The sequence below is a fragment of the Zootoca vivipara genome, chromosome 7 (genome assembly GCF_965207765.1).
Source record: "Zootoca vivipara chromosome 7, rZooViv2.hap1.1, whole genome shotgun sequence".
Classification (NCBI taxonomy): domain Eukaryota; kingdom Metazoa; phylum Chordata; class Lepidosauria; order Squamata; family Lacertidae; genus Zootoca; species Zootoca vivipara.
This window is the reverse complement of record NC_142590.1, coordinates 76546760-76565308: the sequence shown is the minus strand read 5'-3', so window position 1 is coordinate 76565308 and position 18549 is coordinate 76546760. Positions and strand designations below refer to the sequence as shown.

General features: G+C 42.4%; 1 protein-coding gene across 1 annotated transcript in view; it reads left to right on the top strand.

The window, feature by feature from the left end:
• KCNB1 (potassium voltage-gated channel subfamily B member 1) overlaps positions 1-16209 on the top strand; it is a 198844-nt gene extending 182635 nt beyond the window's left edge. Inside the window, exon 3 of the mRNA XM_035123028.3 lies at positions 418-16209. Coding sequence (XP_034978919.1) covers positions 418-2448 — 2031 coding nt within the window. The 3' untranslated portion in view covers positions 2449-16209. The remainder of the gene's footprint in view (positions 1-417) is intronic.
• Positions 16210-18549: the final 2340 nt, after the last annotated feature.

The window sequence follows — 18549 nt, the reverse complement described above, 5'->3', positions numbered from 1 at the left end:
TAACAAGAACACATGAAATTCCACTTCCTATTTCCCTTAAAAGCAATAACCTTGGGCAGGTAGTTTCACATGTTTGCTGCCTTTTGTTTCATTTTTTAAAAAAATTAATTTCATATCCCATCCTTGAACATGAAGGCTACCAGGGTAGTGCCTGGGATGTGTATATAAAATATGTAATACGAAGACCATTAAGCAATTATATAAAACAGGTATCCAAAGCAAAAACAACAACAATGGGTTGTATCCAACTAAGTTCCACCCAGAGCAGCCCTATTGAGGCCAATGGACCTAAGCAAGCCGTGCCGATCCATTTCAGTATTTGATGTGCAAAAGTGAGAGCAGGAAATGAAATGATTTTAATGATGCTAAATCATTACCCATTTCAGTGGCCCTAACCACCTTCTGTTTTCTTTGCAGATTTTGGCAATCATTTCCATCATGTTCATCGTCCTCTCTACAATTGCCTTGTCACTCAACACTCTTCCTGAGCTCCAAGGCTCAGATGAATATGGAAACGCCACCGATAACCACCAGTTAGCCCATGTCGAGGCTGTGTGCATTGCATGGTTTACAATGGAATACCTCTTACGGTTCCTCTCCTCTCCTAAGAAGTGGAAGTTTTTCAAAGGGCCACTGAATGCTATTGACTTGTTAGCCATCTTGCCATACTACGTCACCATCTTCCTCACAGAGTCAAACAAAAGTGTACTTCAGTTCCAGAATGTGCGGAGGGTCGTTCAGATATTCCGAATCATGAGGATACTCCGAATTCTCAAGCTAGCTCGGCACTCCACCGGTTTGCAATCCCTGGGATTTACGCTGAGGAGAAGCTACAATGAGCTTGGGTTGCTCATTCTGTTTCTGGCCATGGGGATTATGATATTTTCGAGCTTAGTGTTCTTTGCAGAAAAAGACGAGGAGGATACAAAATTCAAGAGCATCCCAGCATCCTTCTGGTGGGCAACCATAACTATGACAACAGTTGGCTATGGAGACATCTACCCTAAAACACTCTTAGGTAAGATCGTTGGTGGCTTGTGTTGCATTGCTGGTGTCTTAGTCATTGCCCTCCCTATACCAATCATTGTAAATAACTTCTCTGAGTTCTACAAAGAGCAGAAGAGGCAGGAGAAAGCCATCAAGCGCAGAGAAGCTCTTGAAAGAGCAAAAAGAAATGGGAGCATTGTGTCCATGAATATGAAGGATGCTTTTGCCCGTAGTATAGAACTGATGGACATAGTTGTTGAAAAAAAGGGAGAAAATGCAGGCAAAAAGGATAAAATTCAGGACAATCATTTATCCCCAAGCAAGTGGAAATGGGCCAAGAGATCTCTCTCCGAAACTAGCTCCAACAAATCTTTAGAGACAAAGGAACAAGGGTCGCCAGAAAAGGCTCGCTCATCTTCCAGTCCTCAGCATCTGAATGTTCAACAGCTGGAAGACATGTACAGCAAAATGGCAAAAGCTCAGTCCCAGCCCAACCTCAACATGAAGGAGTCAGGTCAACCCAACAAGCAAAAGGAAGAATTAGAAATGGAAGCCATTCCTGGCCCTATGGTCCCCTTGCTCACCACTCGGGCTGATGGAATAATTGACATGAGGAGCATGTCAAGTATTGACAGTTATATAAGCTGTGCTACAGAATTTCCTGACTCCGGGAGATACTCCCATAGCCCACTAACTACGCTGCCTAACAAAGGTGGGATAAATCCACTTCAGGATCCATATAGGCCAGAGGGAAGCGGGTCCAAATTCAAGGAGATAAAACCAAATCTAGAAAGCAGTCGTTGCTCTACATTTTTCATAGAGAGCCCCAAACGTACCATTAAAGTCACCAATCCTCTAAAATTAAGATCCCTGAAGGTTAACTTTATGGAAGAGGATGCCATAGGACCAACAGCATCAAACGTCCTGAGAATATACCCAGATCCCCTCAAGATCAAAGGAGCAACAGGAGCAGCTACAGATAGTTCTGGCCACTCTGATCGGTCTTTAATGAGTCCAGAAACCTCTATCTATACTACTGCAAGTACTCGAACACCCACAAAATCCCCCGAGAAGCAGGCAGCAATAGTTTTCAACTTCCACGATGCTGGGATACACAAATATATCGACGCCGACACTGATGACGAAGGTCAGTTGCTGTATGACTCAAGCCCTCCCAAAGCCCCACCAGGAAACCCTGCTCCCAAATACAGCGTCACACATGGTGGCTATTTAAGGCAAAGAGATAGTGTTTATAGAACAGAGAAGAACCACTTAGAGACTGCTGCTTTACCCTCCTCACCCAAGCTTATTGGGCAAAACTGCCTTTATTCCATGGAAAGTATCACTGGAAGAACCCGTGGTAACCAGGGAACTATCAAATTAGAGAACCACATTTCGCCCGAGGTTCACATATTACCGGGTGGAGGAGGACATGGTAACACACATGATCAAAAGATCTGACACGTAACCCAGAACTTTTGGTGAAAGCTGAAAAGGAATGCCTTTACACTCAACACACGAAGAAGAGCTTCTGCATGGCATGAACTTTGGACTGAAACGAGCCACCTGTTTTTTAAAAGCAAGAGGATGCCCTCAAGGTGGGCTCAGGAATATGTCCTCCTCTGGATCCACTACAAAGTTGCTGCCCACAGCCATCAGCTGAAACGAAGATTGTGCATCTTGGTCATAATTTGATCTCCTTTCGACTTCCTTCATTGAAGTTAGTGTGACCAAATAGTCCATTCACTTCCCCCCCCCTTCTTTTTGATGGATCTCTTATATGTGGCAGTATCAGCATCTGACACAGCATTACCCTTTTAAAGGAGACCAAGGTGGCCAGAGTCAAATACTGGAAGAAATGGTTAGGTGTGATAAGAGTAATCAGTGATGCAACACTTCTTGCATGAGGGCAACTGTTTCAAACATCCCCAGCTATGCCTTCTTCTCTGAGGGATAGGAGGTCTAAAGGTAAAAGAATGGGCTGGTTAAATTGCGGATTCAGTGAATTGAGAAATAAACTGTTTGAATTCTCTGTGTGTGCTTAATACTTCAAGATTCATTGAGACCTGAAGTTTTCCTTTTTTAAAAAAAAAATAACAGCAGGGTGAGTTGCACCACTTGTATCTAAATCCAAAACACCCCTTCAAAATTATATCTAAGAATAGCACTTACTGTATTACTGCTCATAGTAACACCAAAACAGAGATCAGGGAAGCAGTTTTTAAACTGAGATTAGAAAGGCAGTTTTCACATTTAAAAGACAATGGGAATGGATGTGTGAAGGAGGCATCGTTCTGCTCTTAGGGGTGAGAGGGTTTGGTTGGTATTCTTAGAAGGGAGCAACCAAGATGTAGCTGACCCTTTTGTGTGTTGGGGGAAGGCTACTGCGCAAGACCACAGCCATATTGTAAACGAAAGGACAGTGCAACCCCTGGAGATTCTGACCAAAGCATTAAGCTGGGAGTCCATACTGGCTTTATGATCATCTCCAGCACAAAAGAGGCTAAAGTTAATAGTATGAAAAGGCATTAAATGTCGGCTCCCTGAATTATTTGCACATCCTTTCATGGCTTACACCTAATCCATTATCCATGCCAGAAGAATCTTTCTGCCACATTTTGCACTTAAATAGCGCAGAATGAAAAGATATGCAAGTTTCAAAAACATAAATATGCAAAAGTAGTAACGACAGTCCTAAGCAATTAGCCTGATCCTCCTCTCATTTGGGCTGGTTGTGAATCATACGAGGCTCCCACTGGAGTTTCACTAATGAGGTGTAAATGAGAAGGGAATCAAGTTTCAAATATTTTGCTTTTAAACTGGCCATTTTAAAGAAAACCATAAATACCAGCTTGGATTTATAACGTAGGCTGGTATATTAAATCTTGTATCATTTAGGTTTGTTGATATCAAAAGCACTTTATGTTGATTTTATTATTGCGTTTGACAAAGGTGGCATAGAGAAGCAGAGAGAATGTATTTTTTTAAATAAAAACAAAAAACAAACAACCTAGCACTTTAAAACAAGCACTATCTTGATTTGTGCCTCGTCACATCTGTGATTTGTTACTCACCTGGTAACAAACTGCGATAACTGTGATGATAAGACTTAATGTTGTGTCCATTGTTGCTGTAGTATATGTGTCATTGAAAGTTTGACTTCTCTTTCAGGGTACACTGTACTCTGATGTGGACTCAAAGTCTAGTATAAGAGGTGGGCAGTAGAAGAAGAAACTTTAGGTCACTGCCATCCCCCAAAAAGAACACATGTGAAATAGACATGACCTAAACTTCGGAGCAAGTTGGTAAAAGTAGTATAGAGAAATGTCATGTTCTTGTTTTCCTCCTACAATAATAATATGGGTTTCATTCAGTTTTTCTAGGAAGAGATCCAAATATTGCATATGGGCTATATACAATATTTTCACTGGCCATATTCAAGAAATGAGGTTTAAAAACCTGGGAATAGTGAAGTTTTTTGGCCAGTACATCAAATTAAGGTTGCTTCCAGCTGGGTGCTTATTATGGGATGGGTGCTCCTCATGCATGCAGATTTTTTCACAGCATCCACATTACATTGCTGGCATCAAAATGCCAGCTTGTATTCTCTCCTGCCCCCGTATCATTTGGCCTTCCCCGTGGGAAACCCAAAACGTTTTTTAAAAAAACACCTGTTGTCAGTGACCTGCGTGCAATATCTGAATGGCCCATTTATAATACTGAGCCTCCATTTGGAAGCACAGTAACCTTTTTAGACATGGGTGTTTTATCAGTGAAGTGCATTGCCCCTACAGTGATGCATAAACCACCTGCATGCCACAGGCCTCGGGGCTCAATTTTTCTGAAATGAAAAGCTGTAAGTAATATATTGCGCCCCTGAAAAAGACAACCCCCACTATCTGAATATACATGTTTCGTCAAATAGTTACGTTTCCGATATCATATAGCTGTTGGCTGGTCATGACTGTCATTCTTGTCCATTTAAGCTATATTGTATTCCTGCCTCTAATGCACGCAGCGTGGATGGACAAAAGCAATAAGCGCATTGTGGTTGTCATTATCGCTTTGTTAAGTTGGACCTCTGGCTGGCACAATATTATAAGTAGGTATGGAGATGTTGCACATTGACTGAATTATTCAGCAATCCAGTACTGTTCGGATTACTGAATAATTTCCCAATATTTCCCAAGAGGCCTTACGGTTACACTATTGTCCTATTCACTCACATGCGCATTAGGCAGATCAAGATATGAATAAGCTCAAATGGTGTACAGTTTAGGCCAGTAAAAGTCGGATAAGCTCCTTTCCATGCAAGAAGTCGCACAGTCAGCAGGCAAAAATGCACCTCTATATTCAAAAGTCTCTACAGAATAGCATATTTGAAAAGAACACCCCCTACCCCAAATTAGAAGTCCATCTTTGTTCATTCAGAACTTGTGTTAAGTGTGAGCCTCACAGTAATTCATACAATGTACTTAGGAGAGTTAAGTTGTAACAATCAAATAATTATTAGGAACTAATGATACAGCAAATGAGCTTTAAGCATATTATTGTAGTGATCCATTCCTAATTAAACTGACTGTTAAGTGAGTTCCATTGAACTCGGGAAACTTCCTTCATGTTTAGGACTAGGGTCTGGTAAATATTATTTTAGGGATGAAAACCAATTGCTACGGAAAATTCCCATGTATTTTAAGTGAGGGGGTGTTAAATAGTTTCAACACTGGGATTGACAGGGAGGCAAGACGTAGACAAGGACTGCTTATGTGCTTAAGCAAAGGCAAGTGAATTAGGTCATTTGCAAGTCAAACCCCTAAATTGTGTGTGTTAGAAGTCTGTCATGTCCATCATCAGCACAAATGTTTAAATAAAAACAAATTCAGGGAAAAATTACTTTTTGATATATAAAAAGTATACAGCGGTGATTTCCACATTGCATCTTTTAGAGCTGATTCTTTCATGTAAAAAGTTTTCAGAGGAATTGTATTTTTCATATCCGAAAGCAAATGCGTTTGACTATAGCCATATAGAGAAAGGATTTAACAAATCGCTATTGGAAATGAGATATTCGAGTTCCTAGATGACAGTCACAAGAATCGCGGCGTTTAAAAAACAAACCTGGAATATCAACTGGTGCAACTCTCCTTGTAACCAAAGGCCCTGTTATTGCCTTGCGTGGACATAGCGTGACACAAAACTATCATTCATCTAGCGCAAACTTCTCAAGTAGCATGTTACCAGGTCACTTTTGACAGCTTTGTTCAAAAGTATCATAAAGTATCTATCCTTTGAGTGTGAACCGCCAAAGTCCTATAGATTTCTTATAGAAAGAGAATAATTAAAGATGGGCATACACTATGCTCAAAAACATTTCTTTCTTCTGTTTGTGAAAGTGTTATTCTAGCTCACATTTTGTGCCCCACAAAAACAAACAAACATGGATCTCTGGGGCAAACCATACTGCTATGAATGGGTTCTACACAAAACCATAGCAATGGTCCTGTATCTTCCGTTCATTTCAGTGCAGCTTGCGCCGGAGAACCTCCAAGTGGAATTGTGTCCTATGGTTAATTTAAATTAAATGATGCCTGAAAATGAAATGCTTTGTACAAAGTAAGTATAGATGTATGAGCACTGGGAAATCTACTCTGAACGTTTGAAAAGCATTTGGAATGAAAGCAAAAATCCGAAAGAACCGGGGAAGGGTCTGCACTCATCACAAAAGAGAAAAGTAGTGGGTGGGGGGGGGGTTAGGGGGACCACAATGCAGAAATCCATAAAGTATTGAAATGACGCCTCTGTACAATTTGCTTGTTTGTTAGATGCATAGCTGGCCCTTTCACTAGCTGAACTTGCCAAGAGGCAGTAGAATGAGCAAACACTCCGTGTGGTAAACCAGTCGCTGTGGCCCTACTGTAAAACAGACAAGCAGGAGTCCCATTTGATGTGTCTCCTGACGGGCTGTACCAATTCAGACTGCTGAAGAGAGAATGAAATCTTTTAAATTTCACTCTGTGAAAACACACACGTGCAAAACACCGGTTGCCTGAAATAGGCACGGCCAGTTTCAGGTTTGAAGAGGCCTGGGACAAAGCACGCTCAGGTGAGCTCCCTCCTCACCTCCATTGGGCTCTGCTGGGCTTCCCTAGTGGCAATGGTGGTCGCAACAATCAGAGCACTACCAGGTGGCTGTTGCCCAGCCGCCATTTTGATTTCCCACAATTCTCTCAGCTGCTAGCTTGCTTCTTCTTTTTTCCTTTAGCAAGAAAAAAATTAGCCGTATTTGTGATTATGGTAGATTTCTCAGTGCCTTTTTTCATAGAAACATCACCTAAGCACACTTCAGGAACATGAAGAGCTGTCCTATGGATGGTCCACATTTTATGGAAGTCTTGAGAATCAATGATTGCAAAAGAAGAAAAAGATGACCCACAGAATGCGTATTTCTTCTCTGAACAGACTGTGTGGCAAAGGGCCTAAGGAATCCCCCCCCCTGCGTATATCACGTTGCATCCAAATCAGTGTGACGTGTTTCCTTAGCAACTATGGCTATCATAAACTGTAGCCTTTCCTTCCCTTTGCAGCTAATAAGGTACAAGATTTTTAAGCAAAACAGTATTCTCTTCTGTAAAAAAAAAGAAAGAAAAAAGACTGTAATGTATTGATAATATTTGTACCTATTATATATTTATGTCTTGACAGAATGACGACTGGTACTAACTTGTGATTCGTATAACTGGGGTATTTCAAGCTCATGTGGAGGTTACTAAAGCCGCATTCTCTCGACTGATACATTCCACATGACATTTGGAAGATCAGAACACTCTTCCAAAGCACCCACGCCATGCCATTGGTACAATCGCCGCATAAAGCAACAATAGCAGTGGGTATTCTGTGGCATGGCTAAAACACTAATACATGTGAATGTGGATTCACACAGCCTGTCCACATGGCGGTTATCACATGATGGGCTTATTGTATGTCAGCTTTGCTCCACCATGGGAGTGCTAAATTTGAGGCACTCTTACTTGCTTCCACAGCTAACCAGCTCCCAAATGCGTTCCAACAGGCAACTGGACAAAAATCCAGCTATCAGCATTTAAGGGGGGAAATTAACATATCCCTCCTGCATCGTGATGATGAGGGATGCTGCAGCTGTGTACGTCCTCTTCCCCTATCTCACAACTTAGCTGCCTAACAGCCTCCGTCTGTCAACTAGCCTTAACAGTACTCAGCTTCTCAAGAGCCCTTCTTAAAGGGGATAGCTGACATGGTGCCCTCTGGTTCTTGTTGGGCTTGAGGTAGAGAGAGAAATTGGATTTGGTTCACATTTAAAGGCCAATCTACAAAATTCACACTTTCCAAGAAACTATGTGAACCCAAACACAGCTGTTCTTTAAAAATTCACTCATCTCCAAATTTTGCAACAGAAGTAAGATGTACTAAAAATGCATATAATAGGGTAAAGTGTATATTTAAAAAACCATGTATTGTTGAAAATAACGTATGAAATGTAAAAATATGTATATTAAGCAGAACTGAGTTCAAAAAATGTGCCTATTTGGAAAAAGTCACACTAAAAGGCTGATGAATTCTCATGAGTATTTCTTAAAAGATTGGAAAAATGAGAAACAACATAGACAGGGCTATCCATTCCCAATTGGGCCACAACTTCTATCATCCCTGACCATTAGCTTTTCTGGCAAGGGCTCATGGGAGTTGGAGTCCAAAAACCTCTGGAGGGCACCATGTTGACTCCCCATGAGCTAGCCAAACTGAGGCTCAAAATTACCCTCAGTGTGCTGTTGCATGAAGAGGGTCCCTTATAAATTGTTGTGCTTGGACACGATTTTCTTGTTTAAAGTTCCATGGAACGTCCAAGAGGAGCAATTCCATCAAACCGCCCATTATATGGGACTTTCACCCATCCCATTTTTTTAAAAAAAGCATGGTTGTGGGAATCCACTCTCAATGAACTGAGAGCACAGAGAGAGGTTTCAGAGTCACTCTTTCCCTTTGTCAAATTTTCCCGTACGACCAATCATTAATTCCCCTTGGATGGTAACCATAACAAAGCAAAAGTAGTCATGGAGGTTGCTTTATAAACAACCTGTCAGGGAGAATATGGCTTTAATAAAGTTTGGGTTGACAGTACAGCTGTTTGCTGTTCCTCCAGTTTGCCATTGTGTTGGCTCTGTAAGTAGGTGCTGAGGGGAAAGTCGGGTGACTTTCATGCATTCCAGAGTAGTCTATTTTTCTGTTCCGATAAAAAGGGGGGGGGTAGGGAATGATATATAAATATATGACTGTATTTTTAGCAAATTTATAATAGGGCAATCAAGTCAAAATTCTTCTTTTGTATTACAGAATAATATATTAGAGTCTCTATTGTCAACAATTCCCATAGTTGACCTCCTTATTTAATTTTGCGTGTGTGTCCGTTCTAAAGGAATGTTACAGTATTTTCCCACTGAACTGTGATGACTGCAAAAAAGGTCGCGGAGTCCAACGTTGTCGTGTTTTGATATTCTCCTTAATCTGTCAGATGTTTCAAAAGTGCAAATGGGAATTAACGTGAAGATTTCCTCCTTCTGTGGGAGTGTGTGTATGTTTGCGCATGCCAGTCAGAATGGCTCAGACTCTGATCTAAGTGGAACGCAGACATGTAATCCATTAACTTCAGACTTTGACCTCCGTGAGGTCCCTTCCAGATGTACATCAGTTATAATAAGATTAAAACCAATCAGAGTGCATGGATTACGTAATGGGCTCAATCCTTTGGGCAGGATAAGTAGCCAGTTGAGAAGATATTATCCACCGCATGCTTTGTATGCAAAAAAAAGTGGGTGCTCCAAGAGTCCAGACCAGCCTTTCCCAGTCTGGTGCTATCCAGATGTTCCCATCAGCACCAGACAACGCAGACGGGAGCTGAAATCTGGAGGGCCCTAGGTTGAGGAAGCCTGGTCCAGATAATTCAGAATCCCCCTCCCTTTGAGAGCAGGAGCTGGTGCTGATGTGGTTAGGAAAGAGCACTCTGCATACCTTCAGAAGCACAGCATTTACCAGGCAGTGTGAAAGCATAATTAAAACACAGTCCCAGCAAAGACAAGATACACGGAAACAAAAAGGCTTCCCTCTCAGCCAGGCATAAGCTTATCTCTGCCAGCTTCAAAGCACTGCACATCCTCCCAGGAAGCATAAACCTGCCTGCTAGCCTCCAGTGCGATTCCTCCTGCAGAGACCAGTGGGAAATACGCTTGCCAACTTTCGAGTGGAAGCTGCGCTCTGGTGCCTGTAACAGCTCGCTGCCTGGCACTCAGAAATGTAGCAAGTGACGTCTTCTTGATTGCTTCATCTCTGTGCCAAATAAAAGAAAGAAAGAAAGCTGTTGAAGGCACAGGAGGCAACTGAGCCCGTGTGGTGTAATGCTTAGAGTGCTGGACTACAGTATTGCCTGGGAGACCAGAGTTCGAATCCCCACTCAATAAATAAGTGGCAGGCATGGGAAACAGGGAAGTAGATTCCACTTAATGCAAAACACAGAACTTTGGTTCAAGGGAAGGGGTTTTGCAAAGGGAAAAGAGCGGGCATGGATGCTTCAATCACCTGCTCCCTCCACTTCTGCTCTGCAGGCTTCAGTATTTCCTCCTTTTCAAATATAATCTTACATCAAGCAAAAGAGCTGCAGTGCTTTGCATGCAAAAGGTCCCAGGTTCAATCATCATGTAGGGCTGCGGAGGGATGGCACTCTGTCTAAAACCCTAGAGGGTCACTGCTGTTAGTGTAGAGTCCACAAACAATACTGAGTTAGATGGACATGATGAAAGGCAGCTTCCTACATCCCTGATCGCCACACTTACTAGGTAATGAGACCAAGAGCCCTGCCTTCATTTGCATCTGGTTACTCTATTCCTTGCATAGACTAGAGGGATTTGCCTAAGTATAAAGTGAGCAAAGAATCCACAATTTGTTTCAAATAGGATCAGACATTTCTTAGATGTGCAGGGATATGTAATCAAGCAGCTGCTGTAGGCCAGGAATAGCTAGCATGGCATCCTCCAGATGTTGTGGACTACAGCTCCCATCATCCCTCACCACTGGCCAAACTGGCTGGCACTGGTGTGAATTGGTGCCCAAAACGCCTGGAGGTTACCACTTTGGTTACCTCTGTTATATATATATATATATATATATATATATATATATATATATATATAGCATGTGGCCATGTTTGTTTGTTTGTTTTTTCTGTTCCTTTATAATAAAGAGCTGATTCCATTGCATCAACAGAATCACACGGTGTGGAAATTTATTATATAGGCCTCCAGCTCAGACAAGCAAAGGCTCCGACATGATCTAACATGAAACCTTGTGTTATATGGAACTTCCATAAAAGTAATTGAATAATGGGAAGAGCTGGTGCCAGATATCTAGCAGTCCGAAGAAACAGCCAATGGTTAGATAGATAGATAGATAGATAGATAGATAGATAGATAGATAGTATAGTATATTCAACAAGATGTGAACCTGTGACTGCCTTGTGCTGCAAAATACCATTTTACCATATTAAGCCTTTAATGTTTCACCAAATGTCAGCTGGTCCTCCGATTATCCAGTTTAGGAACCCTTTATGCAGGTACAAGTAGTGAAATGCATTCATTAGGATGGGCAGGATGTGTGTAGACTACATTTTCCATCATCCCTGATTAGTAGCCGTGCTGGCTATGAGAAACTGGGAGAAACCTAAATCGGCCTATTCTCCCAACGCTAAAGGCCTGGATATTGTTCTAAAAATTGCACAACCCACAGAAGTTCCAGCTGGTGAAAGTGAGGCCATCTAGTGGGCTGGTAGGTGGACTTTGCCCTCACTATAATGGTGCCCCCATCTTAAGTGATTTATTTCCTGGCCCAAAGAGAAGCCAACGGCATTCCATTATGTGGGAGAAAGCAAAGAGCTATGCAACACGGACTCATCGGGTATGTAATTTCAGTCTCCGGCATCTCTAGCTAAAAGGGGCCATGTAGCAGGTGATGGGATAGACTTTTCTGCCAGAGGTCCTGGGGAGCCAGTGCCAGACAGAAAAGGCCACATTAAATGAACAAATACCTTTATCTGGTATAGGCAGTAGTGCACAGAATGGTGCTATCCTGACTTCCTGACAGGTGAGTCACTGCTGCTTACCAGGAGGGAGAAGGGCAAGCTAGCAAGGTTGGTGCAGTGCAAATGCACCAGCAGAGTCAATCCACTGTTGCTGCCAATGTGTTTGCACTACACCACCACTTTGCCCCCTCTCCCTCCCTGTAAGCAGCAGTGATTCACCTACCAGGAGATTCACCTACCAGGAGGTAAGTGCCTCTGCCCCACCATGCTGGCTGCTAGTGGGTCTAAGGCACCTTCCTGTGCTCCTCTAAAGAGACACTGCTCACTCACACAGCTTCTTTGCAGAAATTACAACGCTGCAACTGGTGAGTTTAAGGATCTGCTACAATCATCCCCATGCTGAAACCAAGAAAAAATAGTGCAAGATTTTTTGGGCAGCCCTCTTCTAAGGCAAAGAATTGAATACAAGAGCGCTGTTTTACCTTAGGCTAAAATGCTCATGCCACATAGCACTACAGCCAATGGAAAGCTACACCTTTGGGATGGCCTTTGGATGCTGCCCAACTTTGGAAACTGGGCTGCTGGAGAAACAGAAGAGATTATACTAGGGGGAGGGTGGTGCAGTGCTAATGCACTGGCAGGAATATCAAATTGGTTCTGTTGATACGTTTGCACTGCAACAACCTTACCACTGGATCACCTTTTCTGCTCCCCAGTAAGCAGCAGTGACTTGGCTGCTGGGAGGTCATTTATGCATCTCAGCTCCACCACTCAATCCAGTACTGCACAGCTAATAGTGGGCATTCCTTATTCCAGAACACAGTAGCCGAAACCAAATTGCACAGAAAAGAAGCCAGATCTCCACAGTAAGCCGAAAGTCCAGTCGGGTACAGCACAATCTTACACCTGCATACTCAGAGGTACCTATGTCTCTTTCAAGTTCAATGGGGATTACACTTAGTAAAGTGATATGGGAGTCTAGCTATGATCCCATATACTCTGCCCTAAACTCCCTGGAAAAAGAATAGGCTACAAAGGCAATAAGTACGCAATAAAGGCCTATTTCCATTTCATCGGCATCCAGTTTTGAAACTGAACTGCCTTTGTCCAACAAGAGAGGAAATTTAGATCAAGTGAAAAACAGCTTTTCTTGAATGAGCTGTTGAGGGGGGGGAATGTTTTCAATTATTGATTGTTCAATTGAAACTCTCATCTCACTCTATTTCTTGGATACCAGTGTGGCCCTTCCTCTACCCTCTCCACTCAATTTTAAAATATAGTAACAAAATGGAGGGGGTTATAAATAAATAAGTTATAAAGTGAATAGTCTGTTTGGTTAAAGCAGGCATTGGGAATCTTTGACCTTCCAGGTGACGTTGGACTCCAGCTCCAGCTCACGTTGGTGAGCCAGCATGGCCAATAGCAGTAATGATGGGTGTTGTAGTTTAATAATATCTGAAGGATCCCCCTGCCATTCCTGCCAAGTCAGGGTCTTTCTCTAATTAGAAGGTGCATGTTCTTCTCAGCATTAAGCAGGAAATCCCAGAAACTGGGCTTCCAGAGGTGAGAATCTAAGCTACTGCTTTCTGACCCAATGTTCATTGGTGAATCAAATGTTCCTGATCAAACTTCCACATCACTCCTTATTTTATTTTATTTACTGTATTTCTAAGCCTCCCTTCAGCCACAGTTCCCAAGGTGAAACTCAGGGCTCACCCACAATTATTTTTTGCCCTATGCTTTTTGGGCAGAGATCTGTGCTTTAAAACTCCATGTCTGAGCACCCTTTTTTCTTTTTTTGCTCCAGAGCTTTCCCCGCGAAAACCCGCTCTTTAAAGTTCAATCGACGCAAACAGCAGTCTGTGGGTCAACTGTTGAATGTTCACTCATGATACGCACACATCTGTGAACAGGCCTTCAGATAGTCCTTTCCAACTGGGATTTAAGTTTCTGCCTCGTGGTCCTGAGTCATTGAACAATATTTTAGTTTTGGTTATTTTCCTTGCATGCTTCCCCTTCTTCCCCCCGTTTCTTGTCTCTCCCCCCCCCCCTTGCTTCAGAAATACTTGTCTCAATGTGACATTCTTGGCCACTGAGGCCAGATAGCCACAGTGTTTTTGGCCACAGAGAGCTGCATTTTTTTATTTTTATTTTTAAAAAATCTTTCTCTTACACCAGGAAAGTTGTTAGGAGTCTTTGCCTGTTTATTTTTGTTTATGTACAGAGTTGCTTCTCACCTTCTCTTTGCTCTGGTTTCTGTGAACTTTTTGGCTATGGATACACAGCCACAACACCAAAAGAACTATTGCCCGCCCCCAAAAATGAGCAACTAACTTTTCCCCAAATTAAATAATTACTACAACAAAAGTCCTGCTTGATAGTTAATCCTGTAAAGGCATCCTTCAAAGTGACACACTACTAGTATTTCCCTCTGTGGCGTAACGGGCCATTGTGTCTGGCTGTTAACCAGAAGGTTGGTGGTTCAAGCCCACCCAGGGATGGCTGTGGGTAGGATTCCTGCGTTGCAGGGGTTCGACCAGATGTCCCTTTCAATGCTACAATTTTATGATTCTGGTACATTTCTGCATAGGGGGAAGGGTACAGGCAACAGCACGATGTGCGTTGTATGCAGAAAAGCCAAGGCTCTTGGCATTTCAGGGAGGGCCAGGAAAGACCCCAGAGAGCTGCTGCCAGTCCACATAAACAATACAGAACAAGATAGACCACTGTTGGATTCAGTAAAAGGCAGGCTCCTTTGCTCCTAGGGTTGCACAGCAGAATGAAAATAATTCAACATAGCCTGCTTGGAAAACACAGGCCTCTGCTATTTCAGGTACCTGAAACAGCTTTTAATTAGGATGGGAGTGCTAGCCACAGACCATGGTGGAATCTACACACATATAAAAAAAAGTTCTGAAAATGCTTTTAAAAATACATTGAATTTTCCATGAGGCTCACCATCACCACCTAGAGTCACATTATATATTGCACTTAAAATGTTTTATTTGCAGCTGTATAGCTGAGTCCCATGTAAGCAGTGCTCCATGAAGAGAATGACTGGCAAGGCGACATGTGCCTAGAAAAGCCATAGAACAGCAACACTGGTTGGCAGCGTGCTTCTGCTCATCTCACTTGCAATATCCATCCATGCAGTGAAGTCTTGCTTGAGCACTGGCTATTTCTGAGGCATCAGGGGATCTCAAAGGCATACAAGTTGGAATCGCTTGCACAGCAGGTCCGGAGTGGCCTTGTTGCTGTTAAGGTCCTCACTCACCATCCCATTCTTGCTTTCAGTGGTGTGTTTCATTAGGTCTCCTCCCCCCCCCTCCCCGCTTGCCATTTTAGGGCAGAGTCAACAGGCCCCAAATGACATCACTAGAAGCAGCCAAATGGCTGGCAGCATTGTGCAATTTTCACACTCTTTTAGAGACTACAGGTGTGGTTGTGACAAGCGTAGCTGTGCGGATGGTTTGTTTAAAGGGACAGGGGTTTAAAAAACCAGCCTTCAGAACAGAATTATAATGGGAAAATGCATCATGCGATTCTAGATTTTAAGGGGATTAAAAGGGGGAAAGGGGGGATTTTTTAAAAAAAAGAAATGCAGTTCTGGATCTTTACCTTGCACTCTAGCACATCGCAGTAAGCAACAAATCAAACCCAGGAGCTGGATTTGTGCATCAACTGATATACAACAGCAACTGGTCTGCTAAATTGTATATGGATTCTTTGCATTCATAGCCCATACTCTCAAGACTCAATGCATCAAAAGACATTTCACCATTTGAGCATTAACAATTCCCATATGTTTGGGAGGAACAAGGATTCCATTAGCCATAAACTAGTGCACTTAAGAGTCTTACTTTTTTAAATATTTATTTTTGGTAACTTTAATTTAATCCCTATTTGTTGAAGTTTATTGACCTCTCCAATTGTTTCTGTAAAAAAAAAAAGACTTTTAACCGTGTCTTTATATGCATGTGGTGGTATGAAACTGTGATCATTGTGTGACATTCAAAAACTGTACTGTCTTGTAAAATACGTCCAAATGTCTACAGATTTTAAAAGCAATGGACCCTTCCTCCAGACTGTAGAAATAAATAAAAAGATATTGTTAAAACTCAGCAGTGAATGTTTAGTACGGTATGTGCACTTATTTCCATTTAGATTTAACTATTTCTATAGTAACTTGCCGTGATGGCTCAGAGCTGGTAATAAGAGTCATCGAAAATGGCTTTCTGTACCCAATGCTTGAAGTGTATAAAATGAGACTAAAAGAACAGGCAAATAGCACCCGCTTATGAGAGAGAAGAGGGGGTACTTTAATTCATGTGAGTGATTGTCAGTTGAAATTTGTGAGCATTCAAGTGGGCTCAGCCATTTCCTACAATGCAGGATGTGATTTTGTGCATGACAAATAATGCAGGAGAAATAAATGCTTTCGAGCCAAACTACATGTTACGATACATAGGGTTTTGTAAATAATTTTTTTATATTAAAAAAAAGTGCTTAAGCTTAACACTTTTCTTTTAATAAAAAGGAGCCACAGGGCCAAGAATGGACTATGGGTCTATGGCAGTTTTCTTCCAAAACTCTCCCTAGTTCTTATTTGTCCACAAAGATGTGAGCAAATAACAGCCACACGGAGGAATTTTCAGCAAGAAGCTGGTTAACACCCCCCCCCCAGTCCATACAGAATAGGACAACAGAATTGTAGAGTTGGGAGGGGAACACGAGAGTCATCTAGTCCAACTCCCTGCAATGAAGGGATCGTTTTGCCCACCATGGCAAAACGCTGCTTTTTCTTTGAAATAAAACTGATTAGGTTAATCCAGGCATCCCCAAACTTTGGCCCTCCAGATGTTTTGGACTACAATTCCCATCTTCCCCGACCACTGTTAGCTAGGGATCATGGGAGTTGTAGGCCAAAACCATCTGGAGGGCCGCAGTTTGGGGATGCCTGGGTTAATCAAACTTTCTAAACTGCATATGACAAAATGTGCAGGAGGCAGAGGCAAGATGAGGCAACAGCTTACCACAAAAAGGCAAGCCTACCTAGTTCATACTTTCCAAAATTATACACAAACCGAAACTCGGCCACCCTTCAAAATACAAACATCTCCGAATTTGGCAGTGTAGTTCCCCAGCCAAATATAGTACAAATATAGTAAAGTGAGTCTAAAGCAGAGCCGGCGCACCCCGTTTTGCTGCTCGAGGCAAAACAGGAAATGCCGCCCTGGCCCGCCACCTCCACCAGTCATGGAGAAGCAATACCACCATTGGTACCCATTTCTGGCAAGATCTCATGAGATTTCTCTCCTGCTCTGTGAGATCTCACAAGGTTTGGGCAAGATATAGACACTGATGCGGTACTACTTCTCTGCCACCAGCCAAAGTAGCGGGTGGGGCATCCATAATGGCACCAGCTCAGGGGTTTCTGCTGCCTGAGGCAGCTGCTTCAAACTGCCTCATGGGTGGACTGAGCCAGGTCTATAAAGATGCATATAATATGTTAGCGGCCACCAGGGAGATGGGAGGGCAACTGCTGGGCGGTCTCTTACTCCTTGGTGCAACTTTGCAGTAGCAACACAGGCTTTAGAAGTCTGTGCACACAGTAACAGCAGATTCCACTACGCAGCAAAAATAGCCAGAGAGAGACTGTGGTAGCGTATTTACAAGCAGATTTATTGAACATAAATCAGGACAAAGAGAAACATGTCTGATCTCCTTCATGTCCAAAGCCAAAGCTATACAAAAATAGAAGTTCCTAGCATACAGTGCTGGTAAGACAGACATGTGACACGCACCAGTCCCACGCCTGCCCTTAAGGTGGAATGGAAATCTCAACATGATCATCATGGAAATAGCATACAAAACTGCATTATATATAAAAGGAAATTTCATTTGCAAAAAAACCTGAGTATTAATAATGTTAATAATAATAATTTTATTATTTACACCCCACCCATCTGGCTGGGTTTCCCAATTAGATAATTTTACATACAAAAAGGGGCATATAAGGGGGGGGGGAATGCACTAAAATGTTTGTGAATTTTCAGGAAGACTATTCAATAACACACAAACACACACACACAAGCTGATGTAGAAATGTGGCAAACTGAAATTAAAACTGGAAAACTGAAAACTGAAAGAAAGAAAAAAGAAACTGTGAGAAAGCAAAAAAATTCAGATTCACCCAATCCCTAGAGCCAGCCCAAGTCCCCAGCAGGTCGGCTGAATGTGAAGTCACCATTAAGCACTGAGTGTATTATTAAAATCCTTCCTCATTGGATCTTCAGGCCTCCTTGCTGAATATCTCATTCAGGTTTTTTCCTGCAGGCTGTAGGAACATCTCAACAAGGGGCAGGGGATCATTATAGACCTCACTAGGCAGACATTAAAGCTTCCAATTGAAATTGCATGCTTCTATAGCTTTCATGATTTGCTCCAGCTTGATTTTTAAA